Below are 23,131 nucleotides of genomic sequence, written 5' to 3'. Positions count from 1 at the left end.
ATATCTGTAAGCAATGAAATAACTGTCGATCAGATCAGGTACTGCAGGCTGAAAATGGAGCAAATCCTGTCGGATACTGAGAACGGGAACAGTAGTAAATGGCTCACTTTTTTCCGCTGCATATGATCTAAACCATGCCTTTGTGAACAGCAGGTTATGATAATCGACAACAAAAGCCGCTCTTTTCCATCCCTCACCAACGCTGTTATTTGCTGCTGAGCCTTGTGACGGAGACTAATGCAGACAGCTTCTGTCACTAATCATTCCTTGCTCCTTAAGGCAACAACTGTTCTCAGATAAATGTTGAGGCATTTTGGCAGAGTTTTGCAGTATTAAAGCCCTCTTCATCTTCAGCACGCCCATGCTTTGTGAACCCACAGAGTGGGATGTATTCACACATTGTGGAGCACATGGTGTGAATGCAGATTTAAGACTTGTAGTTGTTATTCTTGTTAAGCTGTGCCAGCCAAGCCTAACTAAGGCAAGAAAATGGACACATGGGTATACTGTACACTTTGTCTTGTAAACAAGTAAGTGTTGTACCCAGGCTTGACTCACAGCGAACCTGATAAGTATAATGAGGACTCGAAGACAACCTGTCGTCAGCATGGTCCATTTTTTTTGAGAATGTTCCATCTAGCTTCAAGTTATCGCTCACTGGCTGCACTGGAAGAAGCAGTAGGAGTAGCAGAAGTTGTAGACTCATCTCTTACTGACATCTTCACTTTCCATCGACCTTCTGAAAAATGTTAAAACGTGAATGTTTGAATAATTGGTATTGACGTACTTCACCCAGTTTGCCAAGCTTCACGTATGTCTCCAGTTTCCCAAAGCCTATGTCAGACTAGAGACAGAGAGAAAAAGACAGATTCATTTAACTTATAGTGTTTACTGTTATCATTTTCTCCTCTGATTATACCTTAGAACAGCCAAAAGATCACATTTGCATGGATTAGTTAAAGGAAGACATGCTCAGTTTCAGGTTCACAAGTTTCATTTGGGTTACTACTGGAATAGGTTGACATGCTTTATTGCTCAAAAAACATCTCAGTTTTCTCATTCTGCCCAGTGCTGCAGCATTGTTTTCCCCCTCTGTCTGAAGCGCTCTGGTTTAGCTCCTGTCTCTTTAACAAATCCACGTTTACGTTGTCAACCTGGCAGGATACAAAGCCTTTTAATGGAGAACTATGGGAAATATTAAAGAAAATAATGCTCATTATAATAATAAAAGTAAAACAACAACAACAACATAATAATAATAATAATAATAATAATAATAATAACAGTGAGGCAAGATTAAAGGAGAAGTAATTTGCAGAGAGGAAACATTGTCTGCTTCATGAGCTCAGAAGTTCACTGGTTCAAGACTAATATACCAATTGGAGGCAAACACGGTCGCCAAAATGAGTTTTATATCAGATATTGACCACAATAGATGGACGGACAGACAGACAGACAGACAGACAGACAGATAGATAGATAGGGCATCCTAACAGATGTACACTGCGATTTTACCATAATCACAAGCCTCCATCACAGATAGATAGATACATGGACTTGTTGTTGTAATATACAGTAGAGTACTTACCAGTGAAGCACGACGAGACATGCGGCTGAGAGGTTTGCAGAGTGGTGAGTTGTCACTCTCCAGCTGCAGTTTCTTGAGAAACTCTGGGGGCAGACGGATGTCCATGGGCAGAGACATACGCTTACTGACGTCCTGCAGGGAGTCAAAAGACATTAAAGTTACAAAATACAGCTCTTCCTTATTTTTTCTGCTGTGAATTGGATAGTTTAGCTTGCCATTTAGACTATAAATCATTCATGCTTCAGCTTGACTGATAATCAAACCTCCATATGGCCACTATGGCATGAGACTCCAACAGCCTCCAGTCTGCTCATTTTGTTAAACTGCTATGTCCTTATATCATGTTGGTTAGCAACACTGACCAGTATTATTGATGTTGCTCAACATGATACCACATTATAATGAGCCATTCTTTATGAAAGGTTTATAAGTGGCTTAATGATCATTAATGAATAATTTTGGAATAAGAAAAAAACTGCTCTTCAACTATGTCACTGATAACGCAAAGAAGAAAAGAGGTCAGCCACTGAATACAGTCATCCATCTCAAATGCATCTGACGGAACAGCTACGCTTGTATTTAAATCAATTATGCTGTCTGCATAGGCCACGTAACAGCTCCTGCTATACCTGTGTAAATGTTACTCTAATTTAATTCTTTACAAGTTTCCTTTTTTTCTATGTGTGTTACCACAGAGAATGTGTTTTGGGTTCTGAGCATTACCAAAATGCAGCTGACCTACACTGAAAACTGTGCCTGAATGCATCCTGTGTAGACTGGTGTGGACACACATGTAGCATAGAAGCTGCTCCTGCTCTGCTAATGTGTCCTACGGGGCCTGTGCAGACATTTGTATTAAGTGCCAGCTAAAATCACATTGAGTCCTTTTCATACTAAATACTACTATTATTGCTAACAGTTTTTTTTAATTATTGAAAGAAAGAAAAAAATATTTCAGAAAACATCAGAAATGTTCATCTCAGCAGTCTGGAGGGGCAGATTACTGTCTGTGTTTGATTGACAGCAGCTGCCAGGCTGTCAGAGTGCTGGTGATACACCGTAGGGAAGGACAACCAACTCTAAAACAAACTTGTCTACATGTAATGGGCAGACATGAAGAGTAAGAACCACACCACCACCAAACCAGACCCAAGTGAAATTCAGAGGTGTGTTAACATGCTGTTTAATGAGCAGCTAACTGATGTAGTAGTTAATTTATTCCTGGTAAATGTTTGTTCAACAAGCTGTAAGGTGCAGGACGAGACGTGTGCTAGAGGCATCATCGAAACTACAGAATATCAGATTTGACTAGTTTTGTCTCTTGCTGTTTGTGATTTATTTTTTTTCCCAAGGAGAACAAAGGAAACATTCACACAGCGCTCTGTATGCTGTAGCAGTCAAATAAGCAATTTAATATAAATTGCACTTTAAGGGCACAAAGAACACAAAAGGCTTTGACTGGCAGCTACCTGGACTGGATAATCCAGGTAGCTGCCAGTCAGACATTACTTACTAGGCCATAATCATTTATGAGTGCTTTATAAATGAATTGTTATGAAAATTGTTGTTCTCCCACGTTTATGAAAAACACATTTGACTTGTGTATCTATGGAGAGAATTTTGTTCCTTTATTATTCAATCAAATAGAATAGATTTGAAACCAAAAAAGAGATTTGAGAGCAAAAGAGAGTAAGTGGCAATCAAATTATTATTTTTTTAGATCGAAACTGAACAGGTTGCAATTGAAAAAAAAATATGAGAGAGCATATTTTTTCAACTTCAATCAAAACTAATGTTTGTAAGTAAAAACATACGACCATTTTGCTTATAAATCAGTCCTCTTTGGTTGCAAATTCTAAAGTTTTGCTTGCGAATTCAACTGCATGTGATGGGCGGGGCCTACGCTGGTGGATGACATTAGAACAGCTGTAGTGAGAATGGGAGCCGGGGAGAGTAGCAGCAGCCCGCTACACAGTGGAAACTGGCACCGCGTTCAGCGGTAGTTTAGTAATCCACGGTAGTACTGTTGTGTAGGAACCGTGACGTTTTGGCACCGCGAGTACCATGCAACACTAAATGTTTAAATCACAGCCCTACGTTGTATACGCCTCCCTGTAATTCACTCACTCATTAGGTTACTCTGCTCAGGCCGTGACTAGCAGAGACAAACATGTTGCTGCTAATCAGTGTGCTTGCAGCAGCAGGGCATTATAATTCATTACTTGTGTTGTTGTTGTTGTTGTTGTTGTTGTTGTGAATGTATGGCAGGCTGTAGCCAACGATATATAGCGCAATTCATTACTTATGGTAAACGTTTCAAGAGCCACAGGCTATCAACTTACCTCCAAGTAGAGCTTAGATCAGGCCCGACCCTACCCGAGCCCGTGTACGTTGTGTCCGAGCCCGGCCTGGCCTGGCCTGACACATTAACTGTAATTATGAGCCCGAGCCCGATTTAAACCCAACAATTTTTTAATACGTGGTGTAACAGTCAGAGTTATTCAATGTAGCGCCACTAGGTGGCACCTCCTTTTGTTTAGTGGGTAATGTAACCTGCACGATAAAGAAGAGCAGGTGTACTTCCGCTCCCCGTGAGAAAGGATACTGACAGAGAGAAGACTCCCCATTTTATTTAGTCTTTATTTAGTAACGTGTTGGTGCAAGAACCTCGGCCTGGATCGTTTGCATGTATGCCTGTAACATTAGTGCCGCAGAGACCTGGCATGGTGTGGTCAGTGTTATGGATAAACCCCCACATGTTGCCTGCCGTCTCTTGAGTAACCGGAAGCACCGCACTAAAGTGGACCATCACCTTCCTCTTCACCAGCCCACGTTACAGTGGGCTGTTATAACTGACGCTCTCAACTACAACTCCGAGTTGTTTGAACTACAGAAGTCTGTTTACAATTATCTTAATGAATAATGCAACAAGGACGAAGCATGTATACTGCGTTGTTTGTTTATTCAGAACGGAATGGATCACAAATTAATAAAGTAATGATAAAAAAAAACCAAACATACACAAATGCTTGATCAAGGGCCCGGCCCGGCCCGGCCCGAAGATAGTGGTGGGAAATAAGTCCGGGCTCGGGCTTGGGCAGAGAATCTAAACTCTACCTCCAAGCAGCACAGCACAAGGGAGAAGTGTGTGTAATGCAGAAGGCGTAGCTGGCGCTGGAGCCAGGTCAAACCAGCCAATAGAAACTCTTCTCTCATCCACCAGCGTAGGCCCCGCCCATCAAGTGCAGTTGAATTCGCAAGCAAAACTTTATAACTCGCAACCAAAGAGGACTGATTTACAAGCAAAGGTTTTTAACTTGAAAGCAAAGAGGACTGATTTATAAGCAAAATGGTCGTATGTTTTTATTTACGAACATTAGTTTTGATTGAAGTTGAAGAAATATGCTCTCTCATATTTTTTTTTTCAATTGCAACCTCTTCTGTTTCGATCTCAAAAAAAAAAAAAAAAATTGATTGCCACTTACTCTTTTTCGCTCTCAAATCTCTTTTTTGGTTTCAAATCTATTCTATTTGATTGAATAATAAAGGAACAAAATTCTCTCCATATGTATCCCCTTGCATAACTTAACATAGCTGTCTTTTTAGTAAGTCAGGAAGACATCTCACAAGAAGCTTCTGGAAAAGAGCTGCAGAGCCAGACCAACATCCATTTATTCAAACACGTTTACTTGCTGTCGGGGGGCAACCGCCATTCTGACATGTCGCCATTCCGACATGAGGCCCTAATTGTCGGAATGGCAACACTTATACCTTTAATTAAACGTCCCACCATTCCGACAAATTTTTCCTCCTAAGGTCGGAATGGCGGTATTTTTTCATTTTTTAAACATGTTGCCATTCCAACACATCTTTTAAAAGGGTTAAGGTTAGGGTTAGGGTTATGGGTTGGGTTAGTATTAGTCTTGTCAGAATGCCGGGACGAAACTTTGTCGGAATGGCGGAACGTTCGCATGTCGGAATGGTGACATGTCGGAATGGCGGTATGTCGGAATTTTGGGATATCGGAATGCCAGCATGTAACCCTTGCTGTCTAACAAGGAGTTGATGCTTAATGGGAAGTTGTGCTAGCTTGGCATAAAGACAGAAGAATGGGGGAAGCTAGCTGGAGAAAAAAAAAAGACTTTTAACAAACTCTTAAAAAGCCAACATGCTTTATCTTCTTAGTTGGAGAAAAAGAAAGGAAACGAGTCAGGATAGCCTGCCATGTGGAGATGATTGCAACCTGTTAAGCTTAATGTTAGCTTAACGGGTGAGTTAGTTAATCTCCTTCACAAGAGGAAAATTCTTGGCTTCCAACAGCTATGTTCTTACATGTTGTATGATATCTACCTGTCCATCAAAGACAGACGAGAAGCCAGCAACTTCAGTATGAGGGCTGTGGGCAGTCACTGGCAGCTGTTGGTGACTATTAATCAGCTCTGATGTGTAACATTAAGCTAGCTCAATAAATCACAATGTGTCATGTTGTGCTTCTGCACATTGATTACAAAAGATTTATGCCCCCACTGATAGTTAATAAAGTGAGTAAAGCCAGTGATATGTTTTATGATTTAAATTAATATTAAAGAGTCATTGATAAAATCCACTAAAACCCAAGAGTAATTTGCTCCAGTTACGACATAATTAACTGCAAACATGATGCCTTATGAGAAAGTGAGTGGATCATTAGTGTCGAGACTTTCTCACTTGATGAGCAGTTATTAGGACCTTTACTTTGGTTGAAGGTCGGTGGACCTATAATGAGAATGATTCATCTTCATATATCTGTTCAGCACAGTCCTGAGACGAGGTTGATCAGTCAAAAGTGAAATCACCTGTGTAGGTGGAGGCTAACCAGGCTGCGCAGGGCCTTCAAAAGTCATGAATTAAAAATCTGCTGCGATAATAAGTCAAATCTAGACTCGAGACTGGCGAGGAGACAAACCCTTTTAAGCCCAGTATGGGGATGTATGTCGTGATGATGGGAGACAGTTTTTCTGGGGGAGACTGTGGAGGTTGCCGTCAGAGCGACAGTGGGAAACAGTGGTGACTACAGTGGTGTGCTAATAACCAACTCCTGCCTAAAAGCAACTCTGAAGAGACACCCTGCCTCAAATTCAGAGACATATAGCAACATTGTTGAACACTGCATATCCAATTTGTTAGACATTGCCCAACTATTAATTATTTAACCACACAGCCATTAGTTACATTTTGTTGAATGAAGCTATCCTGATTGCCTCAGCTCCCAGCCCTCTCTCTGTCACACCATTATTTCTGTCCTGACAGCACCAAGTCCCTCCTGTGCAGTCACTTCCCTCTGGCATATAGCTTCACCTGACTGTCTGGTACGTGTAATGTGGAGTATGAGAAAGACTTGAAGTGAATCATACTCACTCCTCAGGGACTTTTTCTGAAAAGGTGGAACTGTGAACTCTCATATATTTCCAATAAAAACGTCTGGTGCTCTTGGGATAGTTAAAAGCATCTGAGGTGACTCATTTCACTGAGCTGGCAGAGGTGGAAATGGAGAAATGAGTCAGGAGAACAAACATCCGAGGCCACTGTTGATATCTATGTCAGAGTGACTTTTTAATGCTTTTAATGGCAACCTGAACCTAGACAGTTTCCTATCATTGCTTTATCAGCAACACTTAAATTACCGTGGGAGAAACGCATGGCAGCGTGTGACTACAGCCTGACTGGAAACCAAAGTTAACACGTTGCCAGTAACCCCTTATCTGTTGTATTAACCCGTGCCCGCCTACAGCCACTCTTTTAGCCTCTGCTACTTACCTCCATGGAGAAACGTCTGTGCTGGGCCTTGCTGTGATAGTGGAGGTGGGATGGAGACTGAGCTCCCGGGGTCGTTGGTTCAGGTGTCACCGGACTGGCATCTTGAGATGGAGGACCCAGCCTGTCTGGAGTCAGGCCTGACAGAGGAGAAACATGATCACTCTACATTTGTAGATGCACAGATCACAACCAGTTTGAAGAAAAGTTTTGATGATCAGTGGCATAGATTCTGACGAAGCTCAACATGCCATTCCAAAACCTGTGTGCAACAGTTATATGATTCATTTTATTTTTATAATCGTCTAACATTCAGTGACACCTTGTGCCCCTTTTGGAGAAATCTGATTCCATTTTGCTTCTCCACTCATCTATTTAGGTTTTAGTTGCTAGTTGCTTTTTTAATCGGAACTAGAGATGACATTTAAACATCTAGTGCAAACATCCATCTTTGGCCTATGCAAACATTTGCCACCTACAAAGCTGTATCTCACCCGGACATCCGTGCCACATTTTCAATAAAATCACAACTTTCTTATCTTTTATCTTTTTAGCAACTCAAATCTATCATTTTATGGAGGTTTGAGTCATTTTCACACTTCAGTTGCTGGTGAATACCTTTGCACAACTATTCCCCCTGTTTCCAGCCCTGAAGCTAAGCTAACTGGCTGCTGGCTCCGGTTATATTTGCTCCAGACATGATCATATCATCTCGCAAATCCAGCTGCCTCAGTAGATAAGACCAAAACAGAGTGAAATGGAGGATGAATTTTGGGACATGGAAGGCAACCATAAACAAAGCGTCAAATGAATGTTACTGTTGCTCCGAGTCATCTGGATTGTAAATAGACAAGTGTTCCCTAGCACATTTATAATATGTCAGATGTGTGTGTGTGATTAGCTTGATGTGGATTAATGCTACATCAAAGAATTGTAATATCACAATATCAGAGAGACATTTTACACTTGAAATATCAACTTGTCATTGTTCTCTGGTGGGCAAACTGTGTAATGGTGTCACTACTTCTTAGTTACCTCAGACTTAAGCAGAATTTTTAGTTCTGAGTTAAGGAGCTAAAGGGTAGTAACTCAGTCACAGTCCTTGGAACAGACTGATTTGCTTTGGCTGCTTGTGTTTCTCCCACAAGTTTCTGATCTCTTGTTTGAAAAGAATGGTAGTGAAGACACCATTAACAAAACTGAAGAGAGAATATCAGATATACTGAAATAAGAAAAAGGCTTAAATGTCTGCACACAACCTCATAATGGACTCTCATCATCATGTTTTCCGAGATGAGGCTCACAGAACGAGAGAGGATATCAGAGTCAAGGCAGCTGAATCGAATGTGTCAGACAGTTCCACTGTGAGCACACCAGCATTGCAGCATGACAGCTACCCAGCTAGTGTGGTGGGAAGAATGGACTTTGATCTGCATACAGCATTGTATGTGATGTGTGTTTGATGGCTGGTCGGTGTATTTGAATGCTGCCTGCTGTGCGGTTTCAGCGACAGTTTGATCTCCCATTTCAATGGCGAGTGAAGCTCCCTCACCGGTATGGCAAGTGTGGTGTGTAGACATTTGTCTCCATTTTATAGGCACCCCCCAGGCGTGTGTGTGTTATAGCTGTACCCTCCTGTGGTGAAGCACGAAACACTTTAACTCCTCGTTTCCATGGGGCCAATGGCTAACAAGGGAAGCAGGTCTTGGTGTTAGGAAGGAAGTCTTGTTTATCTCTTTTAAAGCCTACCCCTTACCTCTCTCTCTCTCTCTCTCTCTCTCTCTCTCTCACACACACACACACACACACACACACACACACACTAATTAATAGTAACTACATAACCTATGGCCTATCACGTACTACAGGAAATTACCAACAGTATCAATTCAGCACACATGCACCTCATTAAACAAGGTGCTGCTGTGAAATATGTTTGATATATAAGATAAATAAGGCAGACAGTTAATGGATTGCTCAGATTTTAAAATGTCTGGATGAGTTTAACTGGGCATGTTGAACAGCACTATAGAGAGGCCTCTAACTGGCCACTTTGATTGATTGACAGTCTACTGTAAATGGGCTGGGGGGATGAAATGACAACCTGTTTGCTAGTCATTTGAACATCACAGCAACAGTGCTCCTTTGATCTCCCGATGCTAATTATGGTCAGTGAAGGCGATACTGATATAAGCAAACACACACACACACACACACACACACACACACAGTGAAAGAGAGAGAGCTTGATTGCTGTGAGATATGGATGGATGCCTGCTAGACATCTTCCTAGAAAAAGGACAATCCAATATGGTGCACCACATGATGTTTTCGTAGCGTTTCCATCTGAAACTATGGTTACAGTGAGAAGGAGAAAGAGTCAGGAGAGAAATAATGATGGTAAGTTGGGGCATAAGCTTCACAAGTACTGGCAGAATGAACCCTACGCTATGTCTGAGTACATTTCACACAACATGAGTAATGCACATTTAAGCATGAAATCTGCTCAAGCAGCTTAAGGTTAAGTTTATTTATTTATTATTTATTTGTTATTTTTCGGGCATGTCAGTTAGATAAATCATCATCACACATCTTAGTTTAAATCATACAATACACATGGCCGAAAGGGAAAGCGGGAGAAGCAAAAGCTTATCTAGTCCCGCCCCCATTACCCACAGAATACATTATTTTCATCATACTATTTTTCTTATGACATTTTGACATAACATGTTTCAACAGCAGGTAGCAATCAGAGCTGTAGTCCAGCTCTAGACAGTCAAAGTACCTCCCTTAACGACAGATGCTCATTTTCCACTTTGAAACTCAAAATTTGCAAAGTCTAGAAGAGTCACACGATTAAATCATTTTATCCCCATTCATGTTAGCCGGGCGCTAAACTGAAAGTTAGCCGACTAGGTTGGTGAAAGTCTCTTGTACGCACCCTCTATGGGCCCCACAATACAGAAGCTATGTGGAAAGCAGGCGAGTCATTTGGCTTCATGCTGCTGCTTTAATAGAAATGAATGGGACTTTGCCTCCATGGCTGTGTCCAGATATAATTATAACGTATAACGACCTCTGAGCAGCCTCCCAATAGTAGCACATGTGCAAGCACGTCCGTCACCTTGTACAGCTAGTATGGCAACACCACTAGGACAAACCAAACGTTTGCTACGTTTAGATACGGTTATGATTACATTTGCTCATGATTATTTTGTTATATGGTTGTGGGTATGTAGTAGGCTTCATTCACTGGGGACCATGAATGTTTGTAACAAATTTCATTGCAACCCATCCAGTAATTGGTGATATATTTCAGTCTGGACGAAAGTTCTTGACTGACCGTCCAACAGCCCTACTGATATTGCCAACCACTTAGCCACATATTAGCCGCTAGCATGGCTGTTTTTGTGTCCAACTATTTGCAATCATTAGTGTGGTTCTCAGTCTTGGTTAAAACTCAGAAAGAAAACGTAGATATTTCAAGGTACAGTAGGAGTTTTTGATTGACATTCCTGCTGATGGTTTCATGTTTTTTACTCTTATCAACAGTTGATGACACTAATGCACCAAGAAACATAGCAATATGCCAGCAAAGGCAGGGAAGAAGAAGAGTGCCAGCTAGCCAACAATGTCAAAAGATCAATGTAAACACTAACATGTGCATGGTCGTGCCTCATGTTAAGTACAAGCGTAACAGAGTATTGTGTATGTGGTAGAAAGGTTTGTGTATATTAAACAAGTGTGGAATGAGCGTTATGTAATTATGTGTTAAATATGAATGAATGCAAGAATTTGTGTTGTGAATGTGTATTTTCAGTTATATTATTTTTGTACATCTTAATATTTTAAATGAAGCCAATTCTTGTCATATGGAATATGAATAAGATTATTTTTAATTCATGTGTTCTTTAGGCAGAATGTTTTATATTGTTTATTGACAGTCTGGTTTCGACATTTGTTATTTAATTTGATATGTGTTTTAGTGTGTTGGTATGAATGTGACATGAACCTAAATTACAAAGCTTCAAGTAGCTGATGTGACAGAGTTTTCAGTAGATGTGTCAAAAATAAACAAACACTGGCTGAGCGAGACGCTAACTTTGGTCCTCTCTCTATCAATCCACAGACTGTGTTTTATTGGCTACGCAGTGCCTCCTAGCCTGTGTATCCTTTGCTGCTGGTCCAGATTTCCCCTAGGTCTTGCGCCGGTAACACTTGCCCAGCACCAAATGTCAGACAAAGTTAGTGAATAGCGAGGCGCCCATTAGCTGACCATAACAGCTTAATAAGGTGATAGCAGGTCAATGTTAGGCTTAAGTTGCACTTATCCATTAATGCAGATTTCCCTTTGTTCACCTACAAGAAAACTTTAACTTAACACAGCTTAACTATCATGTGGTCCAGCAGGTCAGAGGAGGTCAATCTGATGTAAATAGTAGCTCATGGTGCTTTTCCTGTGAAAGAAAATGGCAGTGTGCTTTGGACAACAGCTGGTCAACATAATTATGATAAGAAAATCTCACCTGCTTGGTAATACACTGATTGCGACTCTGCACGTGTGTGCCAGAGGGTTTCATAATTTGAAGTCTCAACCAACTCACCGCCACACAGAACCAATTTAATTCAAGCAACTTGAATAATTTGTTTGTTATTCCTTCCATCAGGATTAATTTCTTGCAGCAGGTTCTCTGCTGAGACAATTGGTTTTCAACTGTGATCAAGAAGAAACTCATCAGATCGCTCATGTGTCACGGTGGCTTATGTGATTACTCGCATCTTCACATTGACATTCACATTGATTCACATTCAGCAAAACAGCTTTAAATGGACTAATATATGGAAAGTGAACAAGGGGATTCTGTCTAATGTGAAGTTTTAGTCATTAGTCAGGCAAAAAAGTCCTGGCCACCCCTAAGGACACTGACTCTCTCTCTCTCTCTCTCTCTCTCTCTCTCTCACACACACACACACACACACACACACCATTGTTTGTATCAATCTATAATCAAATCTATAATAACTGTCTTGACATGCAGTAATGGAATTGTGTGTGTATGTTCTTGTTGTTACTGGATCTTATGTGTGTATTTGTATGTATATGCAGCCTTAGGGGATGCTAATGAGTTCTGGGTGCTCAGTGATCTGAGACTGATTGACTTTCTTTGTGTTTGTCAGTTTGATCCAGCTGCTCTTGTTTTTAAATGCAAGAAACGATATCAGAGAATCAAATACGCTGATAAGACCGAAGAAGTTAAACTCATAAGCTGTATATTTAATAAGTTTTGTATGCACAGTTATGCATATGTACACAGTCTCCTCAATTTGTCATGATATCTCAAGGTACTTCATAGGTACATCGATTATCATAAGATGGTCATGGTATACAAACAAACAAAATAATCTATTTTATACAATGGAGTGTGGAGGATGAATCACAATCTGACAATCTGACTAAAGAAGCTGCTCCCTTGTCTGGTGGGATGGAAGCAGATACGTCTGTATCTGTTGTCAGATGGCAGCAGGGTGAACAGGCTGTGGCTGGGTGGGTGTTATCTTTTAGTATCTTGGGGCTCTGTGCAGACAGCTCACTTCACTGATGTCACTGATGCTCTGTAGATGGTACCAGTGATGTTCTGGGTGGTTTTAATCACCCGCTGTAGATTCTTCCTTTCCTCGGCCATGCACAAGCCATGCCGGTTTGTCATGTTTCCAGTCAGGATGCTTTCTATTGCTCTTCTGTAATAGTTTCCACCAAGAATTTGGTTCCAGAAGTTAGCTTTCTTAAGTTTCCTTAGGAAGTAGAGCCTTTTCTATTCTATTCTATTCCTTTTTTTTCTTTTTTTACCAGGGTGGTGATGTGTTAAGACCAAGATAAACTGTCTGTGATGTTGATTCCCTAAAACTGTTCACCTGCTCCACCTTAGCTCCACTGATGTAAAAAGGGGTGTCTCCTTTTTTCTAAAATCATCAATCAGCTCCTTGGTTTTGCTGATGTTGTGTGTCTACTGTGAAGCAGTAGATTGTTCTCTGTGCACCACTCTGGATCAAGATTGTTGATTTCCTCCCAAATATGAACTCTCATCGTTGTTTTTAATGCAGCCGATGATGGTGGTGGTTGATGCCTGGGAGTAGTCATGGTGTACAGTGTGAACAGGAGGGAGCTGAGCATACAGCCCTGGGGGGCTCTGGTATTAAGCACTAGCGTGGAGGTGGTGTGACTTCCAAGCCTGTCCTGGGGTCTGTTTTTGAGTCCAATATCCAATTGCAGTGTGGTGGAGTACCATACCGAATGATACCAATAATTTGTATTATCATTATTATTATTATTAGTATTATCTTGCAATATTTTAAGACAGTGGTTTTCAACCTTTTCAAATCTTGCCTCCAGAAAAATCAAGCTTGAGTTTATGACCAACTCTCTGTAATCAAACTAAATAGCACATATCCAAAAATGTCAAATAATTCCTTTAATATGCACCAAATTAACCTTAATATTCACTGGATCCATTAATGAAACATATGGACCATTTGTGAAACATCTTCTAGCTACAGAAATGCTCTGGCCATGTGATGATTACGATTACATCCTTGCAAAAATGTCAGATGATGTTTTCAGTCTAAACAGCAGCATATGCTGTGGATTACACTGTGGGAGCATGATATAATCCCTCACATAGGAGAGAGGAAAGCAAGATGGAAAAGACATGAATGGCAAAAGATTAAAGAGGACTGTAAACATCAGTCAGCTGCTGGGTTTGGGTCAAACACTCTGTCTCTCTTTGTGTCTCCTTTCTTCTAGGCTCAGTTGTTTATCTCCATTTATCTGTCCTCATCCTCTCTCTCTGTCTGGTTACCTCTTTCCTGACCTTCGGGAGCAGACAGTGATGCAGACAGATGTCCTCTGGGGGGTTAAACTACATATCCAGCTGCTTCTCTCTATCAGGCAGCCGAATAACATCCTCACTTTACTGAGCTCTGTGGAGGCAGAAGCTTCAGTTGTCTGATCATGTTTACTTGACTCAAATGTTATACAAGGAGGTCTGATGAATCCGCGTGACCACAGTACATTGTGTTTACATTGTACTGTAATGCTTGTGCACTTGACTTGGCAGATCATTTTAGTACACCCAGGGTGACCTTGCATCCCAGATGATCCACTTCACCACCTATTTACTTTGCACATTTCAATTGCTTTTTTGCATTAAATGTCAATATGAAGCATCAAATCTAAGCTTTTTTTCCAAACATCATTGCGCGGTGATGACATTGTGTAGGATGAAAGTGTTAACCATCCTGGTAGCTCTGCGATCTCTGTGTATTCACCCAATTCATTGTTATTCCACCTCTTTGTGCTATCTTCACAGTCAAACTCTACATAATAAAGCAGAGACACTTGAAAACCTATTCTGAATGCATTCAGTTCCTTTGCATTATCTACCCCTACTTATCCTAACCATAACCCTTATTTCCCTTTGAAGCCTGCTGATCCTCAGTGGCTCAGCGCCGGTGGTGGTACCAGTCGTAGCCGGAAAAACCCCAGTTAATCTGTGAGGGTCCGCTACAGACACGGAAGGAAGGAAGGCTTTTGTATTTGGCATTAAAACCCAGAAAGAGATTGCAGTTTGTGCTCTATTATTAGACATGAGCTGTTCATTCACACAGGGACCAAAAGACACAAGGAAGTATGGAGCTCAGGGTTCAGGACTTTGAACATGCTTAATTAACCAATGGGTAGGAGTGGAGTGACAAAAAATATCTCTGGCCAGCACCCTACAATACCTGGGAAAGGTGACAGTAGAGAGATACGGCTGGCTTATGGTTACATATCAATTTAGGGAAATGATTATTTAAAGTTACACTCCTTTCCTACAACACATCCTCATACATAAACAACTGAATAGGTCGATTGCCAGTGACTCCCAAAACAACATACTGTATATCACCGTCCTAAAAACAACATGACCGCTGCAGCGTACCAGTGATTGTTGTATCGGACATCAGTCGTATGCTCGCAGTTTGGTTATGTTTGGCCAGCAAAACTACTTGGTTAGGTTTAGGAAAGGTTTGTGGCTTGGGTTAAAACAAGTACCTTACTTCTGTAACTTATGTACATATGCAAGCATGTTTGTGCTGTGAGGTAAATATGCTGCTCAGTTAAAATAACTTGCAGTCAACTTTTGGTTTCACCACCTTTCACCTTTTGGTTTGAACATGAACACAGATATCCTGGCTGAATGTTTAACCCAATTATCCATCCCGTTTTTCCCCTATGCAGACTTTATCTGCCTTTTACTACGTCATCTAATGTCCTCCATTGCTGTTGTAATAATGACTATGGCCACTAGAGGTTGCCACCCAACAGGAGATGTAGTAAAAATGGGTAGTAATAGGCCACTTGAGCAGTCAACTTATATGACAGAATTTCTGATGAGGATGGGCTGCTGATTTTATTGTAGCAGCCCATAGTTCCCGGTATCAATGGGAATTATGTATTATGACAATACTGCAGTGCAAAACTTAAATTCAGTATCAGGTGTAGTGACACACAGAAACAAAAAGAGACAGTTTTTAACATTACCATGATCCTTTCCTTGCATTCGCTAGGATAACACAGAAAAAGACAACATTAAAAGGTAACATTAACATTTTTTGGCCACCTGATAAATGCATGTCCAATAGGCTATTCTCATTCCTTCCTAAGAAAAATACCAGCTTTTAGCTGCTACTAGTTTGCCAGAGAGTTGCACACTTTGTCTATTTGCCATTTGGTGCTGGGTAGGAAGTGTACAGTGGGGTTACCAGAGCTTTTTCTCTGAAAACAGCTGCCTGGAAACACAGTTTGAGAGGACAAGGAGAGTAAGCTAAAACAGTAAAGTTATGGGCCATAAAACCAAAACAATGAGTTGAAAGATGCTAAAACGCTTAAAGCTTAGGTGGACTTAGGAGTTAAATAAGTGTTTCACCACTGGAAAGATAGCCCTTGCCTAACACTGGGCTGTCTATGCAGTTGAAAGACACAGATATTTTAAAAATTGGGCCCACCTGACCTGAGAGAACGGAGAAAAAGAGCTGTGTTACTCCCTTCTGCTCGAAAGGTAAAGAACCTACAACAACCAGCATGCACGGTGCTGCACCGGACCAATAAACACTCCCACTGATGGATGACATACTGTGAGTTGGGCAATGCTTGGTTTTGAAACAGGGAACTGTAAAGAAGCCAGCTGGTAGCAAACAATATTGTATGACATCTAAACAGTCCACAAAAATATGTTTCTGAAAACATTTTAGGACAGAAACAGGCAGTGCAGTAACAGAATCTGCCTGGTTTAGGCAGTTTGATCGGAGTTTGTTGAGATGCACCTCACTGAGAGAGAGAGAGCAGCCGCTAACTCTATCTCAATTTGAGTATTCTCTTTGTGTCCATGGATGTGTGCTTACAATATGCTGAAGTACAATCTGTAGTAGCCCTAAAATCCACCATCAGCTCAATTATGCGTTTTGCTTCATTTCCCTGATGTTTGCTTGAAATAGAGTGCAGGTCTCTGGGTACAGGCAAAAAAGAGTGAAGTTTACCCTGTGTGTGCCGTATGTTGAGCTGGTTGATCTGTTCGGTGAACTCATTCTCCTCAATGGTCTCAGTGCGAGGAACAGACAGAGAGAAACGCCTTTTGAAGTTCTTCATCTTGTTCATCGTGTTGAGGAGCAGACTCTGGGAGAAGACAGAGACGCAGAGAGAGAGATGTACAACATTAAACATACAGATAATCTTCCAACCCGTACATGCATCATCACATTCTGATGCTTTTCCTGAAGAAAAAAAAAATAAAGCTGCAATAATTGTGAAGTTTAGCCATGTAATGCAAACTACAGACAGAAATGATGGTTTTCTTAGTGCATAGCACTGTTTGTACTGTATGTACGGAACATATCGGCTGCTACAACATAAATCAAAGAGAGCGAAGTGTAAATATTTCCCAGTGCACTGCCTACGTGACACAAGCTGCTGAGCCCGTGTGCAGTTTGACCAAAGACTTCTTCTGTCATCTAATAATGAGGCGGAAAGCAGCAGGAAATCATCTGATCAGTATACCCTCTCCCTCAGTAGGTTACATAACCACAGCCAGCCCTGCTAGTTAGTTTTCACTCTGCTTCACACAACTTTTTGTTCTCCACTGTTTCTCTGGTCTGCGTGCTGCAGAAACTGGTGTCATGGGGTCTCCACGATTCTTTTACTGGCACTGATTTGTCCGTGCGTGTGTGTTTCTGCTCATTATTGTGAAAGGCTAAGAGATGTGTATGGTGAGTTAAATTGCAGCAAGACTCCACATTCCCTCCTGTTATTTTTAAACCTCAATAACCCATCAGGATATTACTGTCTCTGAGCGATCAGTGTATTGTCAGATTACCCTGACTGCTGCAGTACCTGCACAGCGCAGGTCAGAACGCTGCCTGAAACCAATCAGGCCCATGCCATATACACATATGCTCAATACATGCATAGAAATGTACAAAAATGTTATCAAAATACTCACAAAGTTCCCAGGTGCATCCAGATCTGAAGCATAATAACCCACCCCAACTATCTCAGTGGCAGTAATCTTCTAACCCGCACCAATATACAACCAATACATAACACAACAGTCGTGTAAAGGGACTTTATCATGCAGGTCTTCTCTGATCATTGAAAACAATGTAAGGCTTTCTGAGTGATGTCATGAGATGTGAGTGCACTCCGGGTGAAGAACAAACCAGACTGAAGGAGAGCTTATGGGATTAACGTTATTTTTGTGACTTAAACCGAATTTTTCTATTTTGTAAATAGTCTAATATCTCAATGCATCTGTTGCACAAAGCTGTCTAGTCCTTTTTTTTCCTATTTTAAGGGCACTAATGTGCAATGGGTAAATTCTTTTTCAAATTAAAAAAACATGGTTGACCGGGGAAACCACATGAAACCTCTCAGCTCGCTTCGCTCCAACAGTGGTGAAGTTCAGCTGATAGGCGCCTTCTTCTTCCCGTCACAAAAACTGAGTATATGTGAGATTTTCGTGGCCCTGGTAGTCCACTGGACAACAACAGAGAGGGAGATCAGTGGGGCTCGTGACCACAGCTGAGTGCCTTTCTTGCTTTTTTTTTGTTGTGATCTCTGTATTCTATTGCATTTTATCCTTCTTGTAAAGCACTTTGTGATTTTATCTATGAAAAGTGCTATATAAATTAAATTTACTTACTTACTTAAATGTTGTCACAATATTGCACAGATCAAGACGTGGTAGAAGACTTCAAGCATACATGGATGTAAACTATGCTGGGTTTTTAAATACTCTGCAAATGTTTTATGAGGAAGGAAATTCACTTGACACCCAGACCCCGAGGAATATAGGAGTTTAGAAAAAATTATAAAGGCATTGTCAAACCAGGGAAGTGTGGGTGACAGTCATAAATTGAATAGCCAGTGAAGAAGAAGCAGCTCAAAAGGCAAGCGTGGAAGCAAATTATCCCCAGATCAGTGCAGAAAAAGGAGGATTTCTAATTTGGAAAAGGGAGAAGAGGCCATTAGAAATCAATCAAATTGAGCTCATGTGACTCTTCCATGGAGAGGGAAACACCATCTTGTCAGCAGAAAAGAGCAACGAGATTGCAACAGCACTGCTCAGAACAGGAATGCCAACCTTTTTTTTTTGGAGTTCATAACACACAATCACATCCATTGAGAAGCTGAAGCAGCAACAAAGACCTTAGCTTTAGAGCTGGAAAAATGCTTTTGCTCTGTCGCACACAATTTCACCTATGACTACTGTAAAGGTGCAGTTAACATCTATACAGATGTGTCACTAGCATTTATTTTCTGCAGCCTGGCAGGAGCTCTCTTCCAGCTCACTACAGATATTCTGATAGTCACGTTACGTGGTTAAATTAGCTAGAATGAAAGGAAAAACCTGAAAATCAATAGGCATTTATCTGTCAGACAGAATACACAATATCAGAGAGAAAAACTTGATTAATAAAAAGCAATCAGATATAAAGCCGATTAAAGGGTTAAGAATGGAAAAGGAAAGAGGCTTACTCTGCAGAGAGAAATCAATACCACTAGGCTGGCTTAAGTCCTGGTGTGTTTGTGGTTGTGGCTGATGTTTTTCTCTTTTAGAATGTGTAAGGTAGCCTCTGTGAAGGCAGACTTCCCCAGTGCCTCAGCAAGGTTACTTTATAGTAACGGAGGACCTCCATGCGTACAGGAGTTCAAGTGACACAATGTACACTGCAGTTGACACTGAGCTCTAAAACAGACGTGTAAAAGTGTTGGAAAACAGCAGTACAAAGAGCTCTTTATGTCACGAGCTGAGTTACAGCGCTGGGTCCTTTTACTCGCTCGGTTTGTTGTGATGTTTGTGTGGAGGACGACAGTGTTTGTTGTCATGATGGGATGAAAAATGACCTTTACTCTTTTGTTCCAGCAGCTTTTCTCTGATGCCATACTGTATTGTCTACTGAGTGCTCTCAGTCAGATTAGTGTTATTGCATACACTTATTGTCGACACTTGTGGCTGTTATTGCAAATCCATGCTATCAATATTGTGTGTGACTTGATTATTCTCATTCTGGAAGAATCATTTACACAAGAAAATAAATATATACAGGAGGAGGAGGATTATCTTTCATTTCACTCAGGTTCTTCACTGTTTCCACTAACTCAGAGTTTAACAGTTAATTCTATTTAACGTCCTCCTTTACTCTTTCTCTGTGGATGAAGTTTATGAAGCCCTCGATGAGGAAGTCCAGAGGATACAGGGGTTGAATTGGAAGTTAGTTGCCTTCTGTTTGACTGGAATATGAAGCATTAACAAGGTTTTCTTGATTTGTAATGGTTTAGTATTTGTTACGTAAGTAGGTATCTCAGTCAAAAGTTGCTTATGATCCTAATTGGGGGCGGGGGGGGGGTAGGAACTCTGGTGGCCACTGCAGTTGGCCCTTGTGACATTAGGGAACCAACTGGGGACCAACCGTGGCTCAACTGAAAGGAGTACTAGAAACCTAAAAGGACAACTGTTTGCAGATGTTGGTGAGTATTACTGTACATGTGAAAAAAGATGTAGAAAACCTGCTCTAGGCTACATTAGCAGCTGCTGTAGCAAAACACATCTGAATGTCTTTGTGGCCAAAACTGTCCGTGGTCCAGTTGTATTGTGGATAATGTAAAGACCAGGTTTTGACAAAAATATAATAAAAATATTTGTATTAAATGTAATGGCAATCCAGTTAAAGTGCGTGTAAAGCAGCAAAAAAATTGTGTTATGAGTTTGTCACACCACAGTAACATGTATCATTGACCACTGAGCCAAATTTGAAAGATTAAAAAAATTGCTAAGTATATAAAATTAGGTCTCAAAATCATGGAAAAACAAGCACTTCTCTCTGCTGTGAAACGCTGTGGGCGTGTCCGTTAGAGGCGCTGGAACCACGCCCACCACGGGAGGGGAGCCCTCTGTGTACTGCACAAGGACGTAGCCTAGCAACAATGGAAGCTAGTGCTAGCAGCATCATCTGAAGGACCCAGCACTACCTGTTTGAGCCATCAGAGCCAGAAACTGACTCTGAGTCAGACACTGATAGTGCTCAGCCTCGTTCCTCCCGCTGTCGGCGGGACGGGAGGATGCAAGCCGGGGACAGAGCGGATCGGTGGCAGGCACACAATGCCGGTGGCCGTGATGGTGGTAGCCGCTGTCGGTGGGACTGAGGGAATCGGTGGCGGGCACATAATGCCGGTGGCCGTGCTGTAACAATCGGGGGTAAAGTGGACACTGCAGAGACTGGTGTTGGTGGTGATTTTGAACTCTCCACAGTAGCTCCTCTTGACAACATCGATCCACCATTTCCTTACGTTGTCTCGGTAGGAGACTTAAATAGGCTAACTGAGCCGTTACCCTGGCCTGCACACTGTGGCATCCAGGAAAGATGCATGAGCTACGTGGAGGAGACATGACTGGTTAGCTAGCTGCAAACTATCATAAGCGATGCTATCCGAGACTCGAGCTAGCGGGAGAACCACTGAAGCTAATACACTAAACGTATTTATACCGCTTCCGCAGCAGGGCGGGGTTTATGCTAATCATAGCCGCGTTATTTCTGACTCGCCCATTAAATCCTGAACACAGAAATTTTGAAACACAGTTTGGCAGCCTAGCTCCATAACTAAATTATAAATGGTTGAATGGCTTTTTACATGTTTTAAGGAAATACATTTATGACCTATTTAATGTGTTTAGAAGAAAATGGCTGAATTTGCTTTACACAGACTTTAATATTTGCTTCAGTCAGAACCAAAGTGATGCTCGGATCAAGCAACTGTCTGGCTAACCAACACTGCCATCTCCAGAGCCATCCAAGTAGTGGGGATAAAAAAAGCGTACTAAAGCGGACCCTCATACACACCCTCTTTTATGTGCTCCATATCTTAACAAACACCCATTATCATTATTACCTCTTATAAAACTAATAGAGACTGTCCCAGAACTCTCGCTGGGAGATAATGTGTGTGAGAGGCTAGTTATACTACGTTAAATACTCTGTTAAATGCAACAATAATACAAACAAAAGCAAAATAGCTGCCTTGAACATAACCAGCCTGAAAAGGTTATCCAGCCTGGCAGTTATTGCTCACTGATGTGTGTATGTGCTATATGCTAATGTCACTTGGTTAGCGGCTGAACGACAGTCTGTCACTGCCACTGCGGTTCACTTGTTTTTCGACTGAGGGGCTGTATGCTTTATGCTACTGGGTTAGCTGCTGAATGACAGGCGGATGAGTGCAGTAAGACCCCAGGGTCTATATTCATGTAAAATAACTAGCAACTTTTGGTAGGCTACTAGTAATCTCCCCGTTTACAGCTCAGACCAGGGTCATAGCCAGGAGTATAGAGGGTAGTCAACACCGAATCCTACTGAAACCTACTTTCACTACTATAGATCATTCCATCTGTACTCTGAAACCTGAAAATCATGACTAAAAATCACTAACGTGCACAGATTTGCTAATACACCATAGTGTTTGTGTTCAGTCACAAATGGGGTTGTAGCTTTGTTGGCACCCTCACCCAGGAGAGACTGCACTGCAAATCTCTTTTTACATCGAGCTCCGTTTCTCTTGTTCTCACTTGCCTTCTCTTCTCTGCTCCCCTCTCATCAGGTGTTTGAAATAGAATCCAAAGTGTTTCTTTTCTGAACAGGACACAGAGAAATGCACCAGCCCCCACTCTGATTGGGAGCCTCTCTTTATTCACTCCGCTCCCTCATTTGCCCTCCTGAACAACTTAATTGCATGGGTTGTGAGTGAGAAAATTCCTGATTGAGATGAACAGTGTGTGTGTGTGTGTGTGTGTGTGCAAAACTGGCGGTGAGCTTCATTTATCTCGTGGACAACAGTCTCCTCTGTTTGAAGAAGGGTATATGAAGGGTCTGGGTGCTTGCAGCCAGTCAGGAGTATGTGGCATCGCTCTCACAGCTACTTTATCAGAGGGACATACACGCCCCATGTCACGAGTGCATCTGCTCCAAACGATGCACTAACATATCTCAGTCTGCCCGTAGCTGTGATCCACCCTGGACACAAACATGTTACATGTTAGTGCGTTAGCCTCTCTCCTCTTTTTCAACCCAGTTCCTCTTTGATCTGTGTTTGTCTCTCTCAGCTGCTCTCCCCTGTCATGCATCTCCATGACGGTTTACATCTTTTCTGTTTGTAGTTTCCCA

General features: G+C 41.5%; 1 protein-coding gene across 1 annotated transcript in view; it reads right to left on the bottom strand.

Moving 5' to 3' along the window:
* Window positions 1-23,131, bottom strand: part of cdk18 (cyclin dependent kinase 18) — a 55,263-nt gene that overhangs the window by 15,686 nt on the left and 16,446 nt on the right. Inside the window, exons 2-5 of the mRNA XM_084349461.1 lie at window positions 16,958-17,093; window positions 7,385-7,521; window positions 1,589-1,720; window positions 788-844 (exon numbers count right to left, since the gene is read on the bottom strand). Of these exons, the coding sequence (XP_084205587.1) occupies window positions 788-844; window positions 1,589-1,720; window positions 7,385-7,521; window positions 16,958-17,075 (444 nt within the window). The 5' untranslated portion in view covers window positions 17,076-17,093. The remainder of the gene's footprint in view (window positions 1-787; window positions 845-1,588; window positions 1,721-7,384; window positions 7,522-16,957; window positions 17,094-23,131) is intronic.

The sequence above is a fragment of the Pagrus pagrus genome (genome assembly GCF_965226575.1).
Source record: "Pagrus pagrus genome assembly, chromosome: 3".
Lineage (NCBI taxonomy): Eukaryota > Metazoa > Chordata > Actinopteri > Spariformes > Sparidae > Pagrus > Pagrus pagrus.
Note: the sequence above shows the minus strand (reverse complement) of the source record. Positions and strands in the feature narration are given on the sequence as shown.